This window comes from Aspergillus lentulus (assembly GCF_001445615.1).
Source record: "Aspergillus lentulus DNA, contig: Alt04, strain: IFM 54703, whole genome shotgun sequence".
Taxonomy (NCBI): Eukaryota; Fungi; Ascomycota; class Eurotiomycetes; order Eurotiales; family Aspergillaceae; genus Aspergillus; species Aspergillus lentulus.
Genome location: NW_028322122.1, coordinates 676,168 through 690,269, shown reverse-complemented (window position 1 = coordinate 690,269; position 14,102 = coordinate 676,168). Strand labels below are relative to the sequence as shown.

Here is a 14,102-nt window from a genome sequence, read left to right as displayed (position 1 = left end):
GTGGCTGGCCTGGGCGCCTGAATTGGGTTTGCCAACATCTCTGTGCGGTAAACAATGAGGCTCATTGGTCTCTCGATGGGAGTGTTTGCATCGTACAACGCAGGTCTGTACTACCCCGACTGTGCTGAGTGTGAGAGGTGTTTGTTGGGTGGTATTCCCACGCGGGGGGGCGGTGGCTGGATTGCCTTTTCTTCAGGAAATATGATATGGGGAGGCGCGGGGGGCGCTGGATGTTGCTAGCTGCTGCTCTAGATTAATTTGGTCGATTGCGTGACCAACATGGATTCAAGCCAGCTGAGGTACTGTCAACCCTCCGAGACATGCTTTGGCTTTCACCTCCTTGCATAGATATCCTGTTGCATTCCTCTAGCACCAGCACAGCCATTGGCTAAGGTATATTTCGTCTCAGCCAGCTGTAACAATGGTGATTGGTTTCCAGTGGAAGATGTGTGCGGCTGGGTTGGTGATTGTACTACCTTACTTCAGCCCCAGTCTTAAGAGGGAGTACGGTACATACAGGACATAAGTTGCCAACGTGTCTCGGACAGTGAGGTAACCATGATCATGCCACTTTTATTTCTATTTGTTAATTTCTATTGGTTCTTGGTCTAGGCGGCAACCGCAGCCATGAGAACTTCCAATGCCGCATTTTTGCGGCTGATACATTGGGTCATGTAGTCTCGATCGGTGACGGACAAGCCTCTCAACATTGGCTCGTTGGCGCTGGAGTTGTGTGTGGCAGCGTCGCATTGCGCGCTTTCGTCCAGAAAGTCTACGGATCCATTCACAAGGTTTTGTAATGCGTCGAGGGCTTGCCTCCCCTTGGAGAGGGTCATCTTGACAAGAACATTCCGGATAGCCTGACCCTCTTCCCTGGTGACTTTGTAGTCCCCCAGAGAACAGGGGATCAGGCGCTGCTCTTCGTCCGGAGGCGACAGGCGCCGGTTGTTCATGGTCAGTTGCTCGAATAATGTGAAGATCAGCTCGATCGCGGAAAGTGTGAGGAGGATTGATGACATGGACTTGTCGCAGGCATCACAGGCGATGAATTTCTCGCACGTCTCGAGGGTTGATGTGATTGACTTCATCGCCAAGTCGAATCGATCGGACCTGTCACGACATGTAAGCTGATGTAGTGTGGATATGTTGACCGCTTGTGTTTGGACGCAGGCGCACGGATCCCCCGTCACATCTAGACGTGCATGAGGGGATGGGAACCCAAAGGATATCGGTGTGGTGGGGTCACTGAGTTGCCGCAAGTAGGTCTCGCCTGTGAACGAGATGGGCGTCGTAAAAGCTTCAAGGCTCTCTGATGTGCCTTCTCTGGGAGTCTGTAGAATTGGGCCTAGGTCCATTGTCCACGTGTCCAACTCATGCGGTGTTGGAAGGCAGTCGTTCTCATGTTCGGTAGACTTGATGCACTGGTTGGCCGGTGTGGGCTGGACAGAAGATTGGAGAGGAATATGGCCCTGCTATCATTAGAGACAGTACATAATCGCGTGGTAGACGCAAGCGACTCACCTGTTTCCAGCGGCTGGATGGGAAATATGGACTTGGTAGTAGTGTCGTCGAATCTGAGAGATCGATGTTCAGATTCCCCAGCTCTCCGTTGGCATCCCGCAATTGACTTGTCAGCCATTCCATCCGTAGCTGGTGCTCCCTCTCCAATGTCTTCCGGTTTTTGCTCCCTTTGGGCTTTCCTGCTCGGTTTTGATAACCGTAGCGACAATTCAAGCCCTTTGACGTGCAACGGAAACATGGAGACCCCCCGGAGCACTTGACCTTGCACTGATGGCAAGAATCACAGGCAGAGCGCAGCTTTTTGTGATCGGAATTGCTCTGCTGGGTTGTCTTAGGACTGGTCAAGTAAGGAAGTGTAGATGTCATAATGGCGCCAAGAAATCTCAACCAAGGCGGTTCTTATCCGGCAAAGATGCTTAGCATCTTCAAGAAACGAGAAAACGCTACCGGAAGGGGGTTCAAATAGGAGAGGCGGCGCGATGGGGCCAAAAAAGGCCACACTGCAGAACTCAGAAACACGATGCTCTTACGATGGTCCTATTGCCCGAGTCGCTGACAGACGGCGGAGTCCAATAGCGGACTAACAATCATGCTGACAATTCGTTGGCGTCCAATCGCTACAACCAGCCTGGCAAACTGGCAGCCTGGTACGCGAGTGCTAAAAATGACAGGGGATGACTGTGAAGGAAGGGGAGGCTATTAATTTCCAAGTGCATGGCCATGATGACAGACACTAGGAATATGGTCAGCTCCCGCTTACAGACGCTCATTGATCGAAATAGAGTGGTTGAGTGACTTACCACTTCTGGTGAATGGGAGGGTATGATGGATAAGATGGATAAGATGGCGCGGTCGCTTCGTATTTTAGTGAGAAATAAGCGTGCAGCCAGGAGGGTTAGCCCAGCCAGAAGAATCTATTTCTGACGAAGATGGAATGTTGGGTAAGAGAGACGAAGTAGCTAAGGGAAACAGCCGATGGTCAGCTCATCTCGTAAAAAGGTCTGGAATCGCCACGGGGTTGAAGGATGTGAAGGCGTGCTTGTACGGGTTTGGAAGCCTTGGGAGGCTTGGAGTTACGGGGCTTGGCTACTTGGCCGCCCAGCCTAGAAGGTAGTAGGCAGTAGGCAGTAGGCCCAGTCCAGTAGACTAGCCCCTAAGGTACCTTACACTATATACGCCTCGGCCGAGCTCAGGCGTGCAGATCCTCGGCCGAACTTAGCGGACTGCTTTAGCTCGGCCGAAGTTCGAACTAACGAACGGATGCGGATCTTCCTTAACTTTGTTTTGTCTGCTTACTATGGCACCATTATGCCCTTTCCTTCACTATTCATTATTGTTATCACTATTACTATTACTATTATTATTATTATTATTATCATTATCATTCCGCACGAATCCTCCGCCCCCCCGTCGCTTTCAGGCCGAACTTCTGTATATTCTCCCCTTCCCCCGAGACCGAGCTGATTCCGCCATAGCCTCCTTAAAAAGACTTCCACATCATGGACTACTGTCTCCCTCATCATCCATGCAACCTACTCTCGTGTTTCTCCAACTTTGATCCTCTACGGTAATTGCTTCTTCAACGCAAATACTACCACACAATGTCGGAAGAAGTGCCTAAGCACGAAGCTCCCTCGGCGATCAGCCCAATAGAAAGCGAGGAGAAAGGCCTGGCCCCCAAACCCCTCGAGCGCGTGCCGCCCAATGGTGGTGCCAAGGCATGGGCTTGCGTTGCTGGCTCGTTTTTGCTACAGTTCTGCTCATTCGGTTACGTCAACGCGTATGTATCGATTCTCTTCTATTCTCGCTTCGTTTCGGTTCTCCGTACATTTGAGAACAACGAACTGATCCTTGGAGAATAGGTGCGGAATCTTCCAGTTGTACTACCAGGAGACCATGTTCAAGGACCAAACCTCGTCGGCCTTGGCGTGGATTACTACCCTACAGATCTTCCTGCTTTTCATGTTCGGTCCCGCTGTCGGCAAACTGATTGATGTCTATGGATGTCGCAGGACGCTCCCGCCATTCAGCATCGCGGCTGTGTTTTCCGTGTGCATGCTGAGCTTGTGCACCAAGTACTGGCAGGTCATGCTGGCACAGGGAGTCGCCTTCGGTCTGGCTGCCGCTGGGCTATCTCTTCCCGCCATGGCAACGGCGACGCAGTGGTTTTCGACTAAGAAAGGGTTGGCGGTCGGTATTGTGTCCGCAGGCAGCAGTCTAGGTGAGAATACGAGCCTCTTCAACCAAACTCATAGATGGCTAATGACGGACACAGGTGGAGTGATTTACCCATGTATGCTCCCTCGACTGATTGAACAGGTCGGCTTCGCGTCGGCTGTTCGTTGGACTGCCCTCATGCAAGGCATTCTTTTATTCATTGCCAACCTTCTCTGCTCGTCTCCTTACCCGCCGCTTGGTAGAGCAAGTAAAGGAACCTCCATAGAGAAGGATGCTACAGATGCTCCTGCCCGCAGTAGTGGTCTTCGCGGATTCAAGAGTTTGCCCTGGGGTTTCTTCGTTTTGGGTTGTTTCTTCACCATGTGGGGCCTTTTTGCGCCCCTGAATTACCTCCCGGAGATGGCTGCGCTTCATGGATATCAAGACTTTGCTCAGTACACCTTGGCGATTGCCAATGCAGGATCTCTGGTTGGCCGGATTGTGCCTGGCTGGGTAAGTGACATCATCGGACAGTTCAACACCATGTGCATCGTGACCAGTCTATCCGGAGTCTTGGTGTTGGCCTTCTGGCTACCACTGGAGTTTCATACATCTCTGGCCGGTATCATTGTGTTTGCCTTGCTGTTTGGTTTTGTCAGCGGCGGCTTCGTGAGTCTCGGGCCCCCTTGTGTCGTTTCTCTTGCGGAAGACCGTGTGGATGAGATCGGAGTGAAGCTCGGCGGTTTCTGCTTGGCCATTGCGCTGGGAGCATTGACCGGCCTTCCAATCGAAGGGGCGATCAAAGACCGCGAAGGCAACAAGTTCACGGGGTTGATGTGCTTCGCAGGAGCAACGATGATCCTCGGGGGAGTATGCACGGCGACCGCTCGGGTGTTCAAGGGCGGACCGCGACTCATGAAGAAAGTTTGATGGAAGGACCTGACTAGTATTGATCAAAAGGGTTGCAATGTTACTCCTTGTAAATGTTAGATTAGATAATACCTTAATCGAATGAACCACTCTCTGAGCCGATTTCTATCTTGTAGGAACTACAATAGCTAAACCAACCCGGCTCCTATTCTCCTGCGATCTCGGAACATTAGCCTCCCTGCTACGGAAGGCGAAGCCGCATTAATAGAATATGCTATGTTATTATGATATACACAGCTTATAAGGGACGCCCCCCTATTTAATCTACAGCGGTATACTTGTTGTATATATAGCTTGAATTTATAGTCTAGATACTTTGGATTATTAGTGATTAAAATATTTCAAGTTTGGACAATGCTATTTCATATGGAATACAAGCTGTGCGACTCGGCTAGGTTGCGCAATTTACACGAGAATTGGTTACTGTAGATAGCACGCTGAGGTAACAGACAAATGTTGAGGATTTAGCTCTCTCTTTTGGTATTCAGGCAGTCTACAGACGAACATAACGACACTTCTCATCTTCAGAAGATCAGGATTCATGACAAATCTTAAGAGACCCCCGTTATCCAGCCTACATCAACTCCGACTCCCATTCCAATCCTCCTGCACCATTGCCATTGCCATTAGCACGTGGTGACCCTGTGCATGCACCCACTGGGCGCAGTTCGATGATCTGAGTGAGACATCCACGAGGGGAGACCACCCGGTTCAGCCTCCATCCAGCCTCCTCCGCCAGCTTTCGGTACTCCTCCAGCGTCCGCTCCTTGTTTCTGCACCTCGCCAGCATACGGATATCAGCGTACCGGGCTCCGCGTCCCAGACGCCCGTCAAACAAGACCGACTCAACAATCAAAACGCGGCTTACTCCCGGCTTGATAACCATGGTCTCGCGGATCCGGCGAAGCAGCTTGATACAATCCTCGTCGCCCCAGTTATGCAAGATCCACCGGAGAAGGTAGACAGAAGATTCGGGAATCGGATCCTGGAAGAAGTCTCCTCCAGTGATTGAGACAATTCTACTGGTCAGTGGGTCATCGGCGGGGAATCGCTGCTTGAGGATCTCTGCGGTCGAAGGAAGCTCGAATGCAGCGGCTGTCGCGTCGGGGAACTTCTCCAGGTATGACCGGATAAAGTCTCCTACTCCGGCGCCGACGTCGACCACGGTCTCTGACTTGACTTCGTCCCATGGGTAGTCGGCAAGCAGCCCAGGAGCCTCAACGACACTACCTGTACCGGTGACTTTGTGGAAGCCAGCAGCTCTGCCCGTTTCGGCCAGATACTGGTAGATGGGCTTATCGGTGTTGTAGAAAAGCTCGGTGGCAGTTTTCGGCTGGTCGCTTCGCAACTGGTCGGGCAGACGCGAGAGGAGGTCATAGTACTCGCGAGGGAAAAAGTCAACCCAGTTGATCCAGGTGGCCCAGTGGTCTTTGCGGAGGAGGTTGGAGAGCCGGTTGTTGGACAGCAGGCCGGTCTTGGGGTCCTGTGAAAAGTACCCCATCTCACGCAGATAGCGAACTATCTGGAATAGGCCTTGTTCATGCAATCCGGTGGCTTCGGCTAGCTGCGAAATGCTGCAAGGCTGGAGCTTCTGGACGTGATCGGCCAGTGCATATTCGGATGCGCACAGCAGGACCTTGCTGTTCGTAAAGGCTGGTTTCTGATTAGTCCCCTTTTCGCTATGCAAAGTGTATGGGTCTTGAAAAGCTTACCAAAAACCCCATCTACCAACGTCATATGAGGCGGAGTCAAGGTGACGAGAAGCTTGTCCAAGGCCTGCACGGTGTCTAAGATCTTCTGGTAAACTGAACTCGAGGACTTCAGCGACCCTGGAGACACTTCAAGACAGGAATCGAGCTCCTGCGCCAAAGGACCTTCAAGCTGCGACAATGCATGCTTGATGTTCCAGTTCAAATGCTCAAGTTCGTTTTCCATTCTGAGTCTTTGCTGATCAAGTACAACGTTTCTCGGTGAAGTTTGATCCGTCAGTAACGCGATAGCATTTATTTTCTCGACTGGAACCTATCGATGGAAGTAGTGTTTATGATACCCTTAATTATCAAGTCAGCTTACGCCTGGCATTGCTCGGTGGATATTCCATACGAGCCGACGTATACCCCCCGGGCCCCCCGAGGCCGTTCGGGGCGGCGTCCGGCACCGTCTCACTCAGCTCGAAGGCGCCAGCATTAAGCGGCGTTAGGCTTCATCCCAGAAATGGGTCTTTCGAAGCCGTACGATTGAACATACTTGTTGCACGGCCGCTAGAATGGTCCTCACTATCACAACTACCAACATCACCATACAGCCGTCTTCAACAATGGCCAACAGAGCTCGTACCCTCCTAGACCACTTCTACACTCAACTGCACAAGCACCCTTCATCAATCGCAATTGAGGATGGAACACAGTCCGCAGACCAGGGCACCTGGGAAAGGGTCACGTATGCTCAACTCAATGCTCTGTCCGACATATGGAGCAAACGTCTTCGCCTGGCCGGCGTAGGTGCAGGCTGTATAGTTCCCCTTCTATCGAAGCGATCAATCGCAATGGTAGCAGCGACGCTGGCTATCATGAAACTCCGAGCCGCATATGTGCCCATTGACATAGACTCGTGGGGAAGGGATCGAATAGACACTGTTCTCAAAACCATCAACCCGCAAGTCATCGTATCAACATCGCCGTGTCCGAAGGATTCCTACATGTACCCAGTTGTGGCATTGGAGCGGAACGACTTCGATGAGGTCGAAACGCCTAACGGGACCTATTGTACACAAAAATATGAAAATGCAATTGATAGAGGAGACGACCTGGCGTATATTATCTTCACATCCGGTACCACAGGGAAACCGAAAGGAGTGCAGATAGGCCAGAGGTCAATTTCTCGTTATGTGAAAGAAGGAGGCGATTTGCCGTTCAATTTCAACACCGAACATGGCACAAGAGTGTTGCTCATCTGTTCAATTGCTTTTGACGGTTAGTATGCTTGATTTCCCATATGTGAGCGTCCTACTAATTCACAGCTTCCAGTCTGCGCTGGAGTCATGTTCAACACCCTCTGCAACGGGGGAACCCTGGTTCTGGCCGATCCTTCTACCTTCGAAGCCGCGGCCAAAACATGCCATGTTTTGCCATTGACTCCAAGCATCCTTATTACACTGGACCCTAAGGCGGGCTTCGATACAGTGGAAAAGATCTTCCTCGGTGGTGAGAGCCCAAGCCCGTCCTTGATAGAGGCATGGTCCTCTCCCCGCCGACGACTTTACAACGCGTACGGGCCTACTGAGACGACATGTACAGCGTTTATGGGAGAACTCCTGCCTGGGTCTCCGATTACTATCGGCTACCCAATATCATATAGTACTGTTATATTACTTGATGAGGATGGTTTCGAATCCGTCGAAGGGGAAATCTGCATCTCTGGCCTAGGCCTCGCATTGGGATATTTCCATGATCCAGAACGCACAAACAGCGCTTTTGTCGAATGGAATGGGGTCAAGATTTATAAAACAGGTGACTATGGCAAGCGGACCAAGCATGGTCTACAGTTTTGCGGTCGCAGGGACAGTGTGGTCAAGAACAGGGGCTTCTTGATCAACCTCGAAGCAGATGTCGAGCCTGCTCTACAGTCCTATGACAAAGTTGACAGCGCATCGGCCTTCATGTCCCAGGGTCAGCTCATTGCTTTTGTCACACCTACATCTGCCAAAGAGGGACTTCGCGAATATCTTACGAACACGGTATCCTCGTTTCTAGTCCCTGATACAATATATTCGCTAGACGAGTTCCCCACAACAGGCAACGGGAAAGTCGACCGAAAGAGTCTAATGCGCATGCATGAGCTGGAGCAAGGATCAGAAACGGCCAGTCTCGAGAGAGGCCTTAGTGCGGTGGACGCCGTTCGTAGAGGGTTATCTCATGTCCTTCGACTGCCAGAATCGCAAATACCTCAGGCTTCGTCTTTCCGTCATCTCGGGGGCCATTCGCTAGCAGCAGTCATGTTAGTTTCGGTGCTGAGGAGAATGGGGTATGCTATCAGTGTCGCCGACGTGCTTTTGTTGGATACAGTCGTAAATATAGCTGCCGCTGCCACGGAGTTGAACGATGTCCCAGCTGCATTTGCTACCCGAGGAGATTTGATAGAACGACTAAGGCACGACATATCGACGACCCGGCCACTTGACGAAGGTGCGACGATCGCACCTATGACCGACATGCAAACCAGAATGCTCGGTGCTAGTGTTGCCACTCCAGGTCTTTCATTTATCAAGACAGCCTTTACTTTTGATCATCCAGAGAAAGAACACCTTATATCTACTCTCCATGCTGCTTGGGTTCGTCTTCATCAACGCCACGAGATCCTGAGGACTGCATTTGCCTTGACCGCGTCGAATGGAGCCCAAGTAATATCCCAGGACCCTTGCTTTTCGTGGGAGCAGAAATTCGTCGCAGAATCTGAGTGGGAATTAGTTTGTCGACGAGAAGAGCATCTGGATGTGGCCGATTTCGCAGACTTTGACGCAGAGGACCGGGCGTCATTATCAAGAGTAGTCCTAATTGTCGCTCCCAGGAGGCGAACCCGGTTTATCTGGACGGTCCATCACAGCTTGGTTGACGGATGGTCGATGGCAACACTGATGCGAGATTTCGCCTCTTGTCTCGAAGATAAACCCATCCCGGCACCACCACAATTCGCTCAAGTCGCGCAAGCAATAGGTCGGCTGAAGGCTGAGTCCTCGGATGCAGCCGTTGCATTCTGGAGAGAATACTTAGGCGGATATACTCCTGCTCAGAGACTCCGAGTATCACCACCCTCTGATGTCAGCGACTATACGCAAGCAGCCTTATCTCGGAGACTCGCTGTCAGCGTATCTGCACTGGAGGCTGCCGCCAGGGATCGATTTGCAGTTACACCGGCCACACTCCTTTACGCTGCTTGGGGGCTTCTCATTTCCAGGTACTCCGGCACAGACCGCGCAGTGCTCGGAGCTGTTCTCTCTGGAAGAAGCTTGCCAATACCTGGTGTAGAGAACATCGTTGGCCCACTCATCAATACTTTACCACTAGCAATAGACACCCAAGAGGCCCAGTCTACGTATACTTTTGTACAATCTGTGTTCAGACGGCTGTGTGATATCTTGGAGTTCCAGTGGTCTCCTGTTGCATTGATTCAAGAAGGCTGCGGGTGCAATCCGGCAGAGCTCTTTGAGACACTCTTTGCCTTGCAGTATGATTTTCCACAGACACCCTGGGGGTCAAGCAAGGTCCCTGAGCCTAGGGATATACGCTACGAAGAAGCCACACAGGTCCCACTCACTGTTCTGTTGGATAGTGCCGATGGCCAATTTGATGTTCGATTTATTTATCGCCGGTCACACTTTGGTGATGCAATTGTGGAGAGAATAATTTCCCAGTTTGATAATCTCCTTGCGGCCTTGGTTACTGCGCAACCAGACACGAACTTGAGCATTGTCACCGGACAAATGTTCAACGAGCGCGAGTACGAGATGTCGATTGCAAAGCCAGAGCAGCCGACCAGCGCCCGTGACGTGCCTGAAAGCCTAGTGGAGGCTATCGAGAACTCCATCCAAGCGCACCCTGACATCTGTGCTGTCGAAGGGTTGACAGGGCATCTCACATATAGGGAGTTTGGAAGGATGACAGAGCATATCTCCTGGCGTCTTCTGCAGCACATCCAGCCGGGAAGCGTGGTATGCATGATTAGTGACGGCTCCCTTCTTTGGCTTCTTGCCATGATTGCGATAGTCAGGGCTGGTGCTATCTACTGTCCAGTCGATCAGAAACTGCCTCGCGATAGAAAGGACTACATGGTCCGGAACAGCAGAGCAGTATTGATTCTCTACGCCAATTCCCGTCAGGATCAATTGTGCAATGGGGTCCCGTCTTTAAACATGGAGTCGGTTATGCAGGAAATCACTTCATCTTCCGGCTCACCGATTGCAACCAGTCGCAATCGTCCCAGTAGCGATGATGTCGTATGCTTGGTCTATACTTCAGGGAGTACGGGCTTGCCTAAAGGTATGATTGATTTCAAATAAGCTATATATGAATTCCAGACTCGTTACTGATAAAATTATAGCGGTCCAGCTGCAGCACAAAGGTATCCTAAATGTGATTTCGCAGCCAGAAGGACGACTGTACTCCCGTCCGGGCCAGCGCAATGCGCAGATGTTGTCCCTTGGGTTTGACTGCTGCATCAAGGAAGTCTTCTCCACCATCTGCTTCGGTGCAACTCTGGTTCTAAAAGACCCGGAAAACCCTATTGCCCATCTTGCGAGAGTCGATTCTACGATGGCGACACCGTCCCTGCTCGCAACCTTGGAACCCACCGACTATCCCAACCTGAAGGTAATCACCGTTGCTGGAGAAGCCGTGTCCCAAGTTCTCAACGACAAATGGGCGGCCGGGAGGATTTTGATCAACGGATATGGTCCTGCCGAGTGCACTTTGATATCTACAACAGCAACTCTGCACCCGGGGAATAGGGTATCAATTGGTAAACCACTTCCGGGCCTGGCATGCTATCTTCTCGATCCCAACCGACGTCCCGTACCAATTGGAGTGAGCGGGGAAATCTATATCTCGGGAGTGCAGGTCACTCCGGGGTATCTTCACAACGAGAAAGAAACAGCCAAACGCTTCCTTGGCGACCCGTTTAACCCTAGCCAAGTTATGTATCGGACAGGCGACATCGGGAGGATGCTGGAGAATGGAAACATCGAGTATATCGGACGGGAAGACAATCAAATCAAACTCCGCGGATTTCGCATAGACCTTGGGGAGGTCCAAAGCACAATCTCCAAACTAGCCTCGGCGGCTAAAAACGTTGCACTCATTGTGTCTAATGGAAATCTGATTGCCTTTATGACACCCGAGACCATTGACATCAGGAGCTTAGCCAAAAGTCTTGAGACGCAGCTCCCACAGTACGCCGTCCCAAATCGAATTATCGCGCTTGCGACACTTCCCACCTCGGCAAATAACAAGGTCGACTCGTCTGCATTGCAGAGGTATCTGAGAGATCAAGCAAAGGATGGAATTGTTGTGGAAGAACTTGAGACTGATACACAACGAGCTCTTGCAGCCATATGGGCGGACGTGCTTGGACGTGATTTGAACCAGATGCCCATCAGTCCCAGTGACCGTTTCTTTGAGCTCGGAGGACACTCCTTACTGCAGATCAGAGTCGCTCAGGCCATTTCCAAACGCTGGGATATCCGGCCATTGCCACTCAAACAAGTAATTCGGCATCATAGCCTTCAGGACTTGTCTTCTGCCATCGACGAGCTGGTAAGTGATTCGACAAGTACAGTTTCAACAATGCCCTTCCTCGAGATGTCCCCGGTGGCACGGGACGATCAGCTTCCACTCTCGTACCTCGAGAAAGAAATGCTGCTGAACCACCTCATATCTGGCGGCTCGCCGGCCGGAAACATGAACTTTGTTTGCAAGATTCGGGGCGACATCAATGCCGAAACCCTGGCAGACGCGTTCCAGAGGGTTACCGCAGATATTGAAGTGTTTCGCACCAGGTACTCCGTTATTGACGGCACGCTCTTCCGGCAACAGGCTGCAGGATCTGTCAAGGTTCCTCGCGTCGTCCAAACCGGCAACCTCAGCTCATTCGTTCACGGCAGGATCACCAAATCGTTTGATTTGAGCACAGAACCACCAGTAGATGTCTCCATCATCATAGGGACCCCCATGCAAGCCATGCTGGTAGTCGTCATGTCCCATGTCGTCGGCGACGCAACCACAATGGCAACTTATCTCAACCGGGTCTCCAAGACATACGAGCTCCTGCGCTCAAACGCGCAACCAACAAACCCCTCCACCGTACCAGATAATCTAACTTACATCGACTGGGCACACTGGGCTTCAACGCTCCAACCCAACCCCCGAGCCCTCACATTCTGGTCCTCGTATCTCTCTAACCCTCCATCGCCACTTACCTTCGGCAACCCATCCCCAGCACCAGCAACATACATCGGGCTCACCCGCTCCTGGACCCTCCCCTCCTCAATGCACCGCAACCTGTCCAACCTCGCCGCCAAAGTTTCCGTCACCATGCACCAGCTCATCCTAGCCGCCGTCTTCTTCACCCTCCAGTGCGTCGACCGCCGCGACGACATCCTCCTCGCCGCCCCCTTCACGCACCGCACTGAGCCCGGCACCGACTCCCTCCCAGGCCTGTTCCTCGACCGCCTCCTCCTCCGTATCCAACGCTCCCCGCACCAATCCTCCCTCTTCGACTTCCTCTCCTCCGTCCGCGAAACCAGCCAACAAGCCCTCGCACACATCATCCCCTTCCACGCCCTCCGCTCCTCCCTCGCCCACAAACCAAGCCTCATCGACCCCCTCTTCAAAGTCATGGTCACCTACCACACAGCCGCTGACCAGCGACCCCTTCTAGACCTCCCCGGGGCGGAAGTCCAAACCATCCCGTGGCGCCATACAGGCGGCTCCAAGTTCCCATTGACAGTCGAGTTCACCGAGACAGCAACGCAGGATCTCCAGGTCGACCTGGAGTATGATCTTGGGTGCATCAGGGAAGACATCGCACTGAGGCTGGAGTTCGCGCTTTCATTTGCATTACAGCTTATGGTTCTTGAGAGGGAGACTGCGGATATCATCCAGTTAGTCCAGATGTCGTTTCGCCCTGGTGAGGGCAGTCCCGTAGGGCTATCACCTACACACGAGGGGTTGGCCGGCTTGACCAATGGAACCAACGAGGTGGATAGCACTACAGGGCAACAAGAGCTCGAGAATATCCTTTCGGATGCAGTTTGTGAATGTCTTGGGCTTGAGGCTCAGGCTGTGGACACGGACAAGTCATTCTGGGACCTTGGGGCGCAGAGCATGGATGCCTTGAAACTACAACACCTATGCGAGAAGGCGGGGGTCAGGCTCAGACTGCGGGACATCTTTGTTTCTAGAAGCCTTTTGGAGCTGGCGACTTGCGCTGTGATAGTTTGATAGATAGCTAGATTGTTAAACGAATTGAATGCATTGTTTATGTCGCTGGTAATTACTTGCTTCTATCGTAGCACCGTCATGGTATGTTGATAGCGAGGCACACCGACGCCATAGTCCATACTAAGCCCTACGCACGTATGAACTACTAAGCAGTTCCAAGGCTCGGCATGCTCAACGCAAAGCCCCATTCCTCTTACCTTTAGGGCCCCCAATAGACCAGAAAATGCCACGTCAGAGCCGAGCCACTCCCCGGAGGAAGTATACCACAGATCGGACGCCGCAAAAGCATAACGTAAAAAAGACCCTGTTAGCTGAGCGGCTGAGTCAACCCCCGGAGGAAGTATAGGGCAAATCGGACGCCGGAGGAGTAGACCCCCGAAGCATGGGAGTACCGAGTACCGTCGCAACAAACGGTCCGTACGCCGTATTGCTGACCCGTGGCCGAGGGGCCATGCAAGGCTCATGCAGCTGAACGAGTCGCGTCTCGGACAGTTGGCGAAA

General features: G+C 52.1%; 4 protein-coding genes across 4 annotated transcripts; 2 read left to right on the top strand and 2 right to left on the bottom strand.

Annotated features, from left to right (window-relative positions):
- Positions 1 to 608: 608 nt before the first annotated feature.
- Positions 609 to 1,887, bottom strand: hasA (Zn(II)2Cys6 domain-containing transcription factor hasA; the record flags this gene model as incomplete). The annotated part of the gene is made up of 2 exons (XM_033558490.2): positions 609 to 1,469; positions 1,522 to 1,887. The coding sequence occupies 2 exons, from the start codon at positions 1,885 to 1,887 to the stop codon at positions 609 to 611; spliced, it is 1,227 nt and encodes a 408-aa protein (XP_033414381.2).
- A 1,235-nt stretch (positions 1,888 to 3,122) lies between these two features.
- On the top strand, positions 3,123 to 4,608 carry hasB (MFS-type transporter hasB; the record flags this gene model as incomplete). The annotated part of the gene is made up of 3 exons (XM_033558489.2): positions 3,123 to 3,301; positions 3,384 to 3,742; positions 3,797 to 4,608. The coding sequence occupies 3 exons, from the start codon at positions 3,123 to 3,125 to the stop codon at positions 4,606 to 4,608; spliced, it is 1,350 nt and encodes a 449-aa protein (XP_033414380.2).
- A 574-nt stretch (positions 4,609 to 5,182) lies between these two features.
- Positions 5,183 to 6,543, bottom strand: hasC (O-methyltransferase hasC; the record flags this gene model as incomplete). The annotated part of the gene is made up of 2 exons (XM_033558488.2): positions 5,183 to 6,261; positions 6,321 to 6,543. 2 exons carry the CDS (start codon positions 6,541 to 6,543, stop codon positions 5,183 to 5,185), a joined length of 1,302 nt encoding a protein of 433 aa, XP_033414379.2.
- Positions 6,544 to 6,874: 331 nt separating this feature from the next.
- nrps5 (nonribosomal peptide synthetase hasD) lies at positions 6,875 to 13,601 on the top strand (the record flags this gene model as incomplete). The annotated part of the gene is made up of 3 exons (XM_033558487.2): positions 6,875 to 7,580; positions 7,635 to 10,643; positions 10,705 to 13,601. The coding sequence occupies 3 exons, from the start codon at positions 6,875 to 6,877 to the stop codon at positions 13,599 to 13,601; spliced, it is 6,612 nt and encodes a 2,203-aa protein (XP_033414378.2).
- Positions 13,602 to 14,102: the final 501 nt, after the last annotated feature.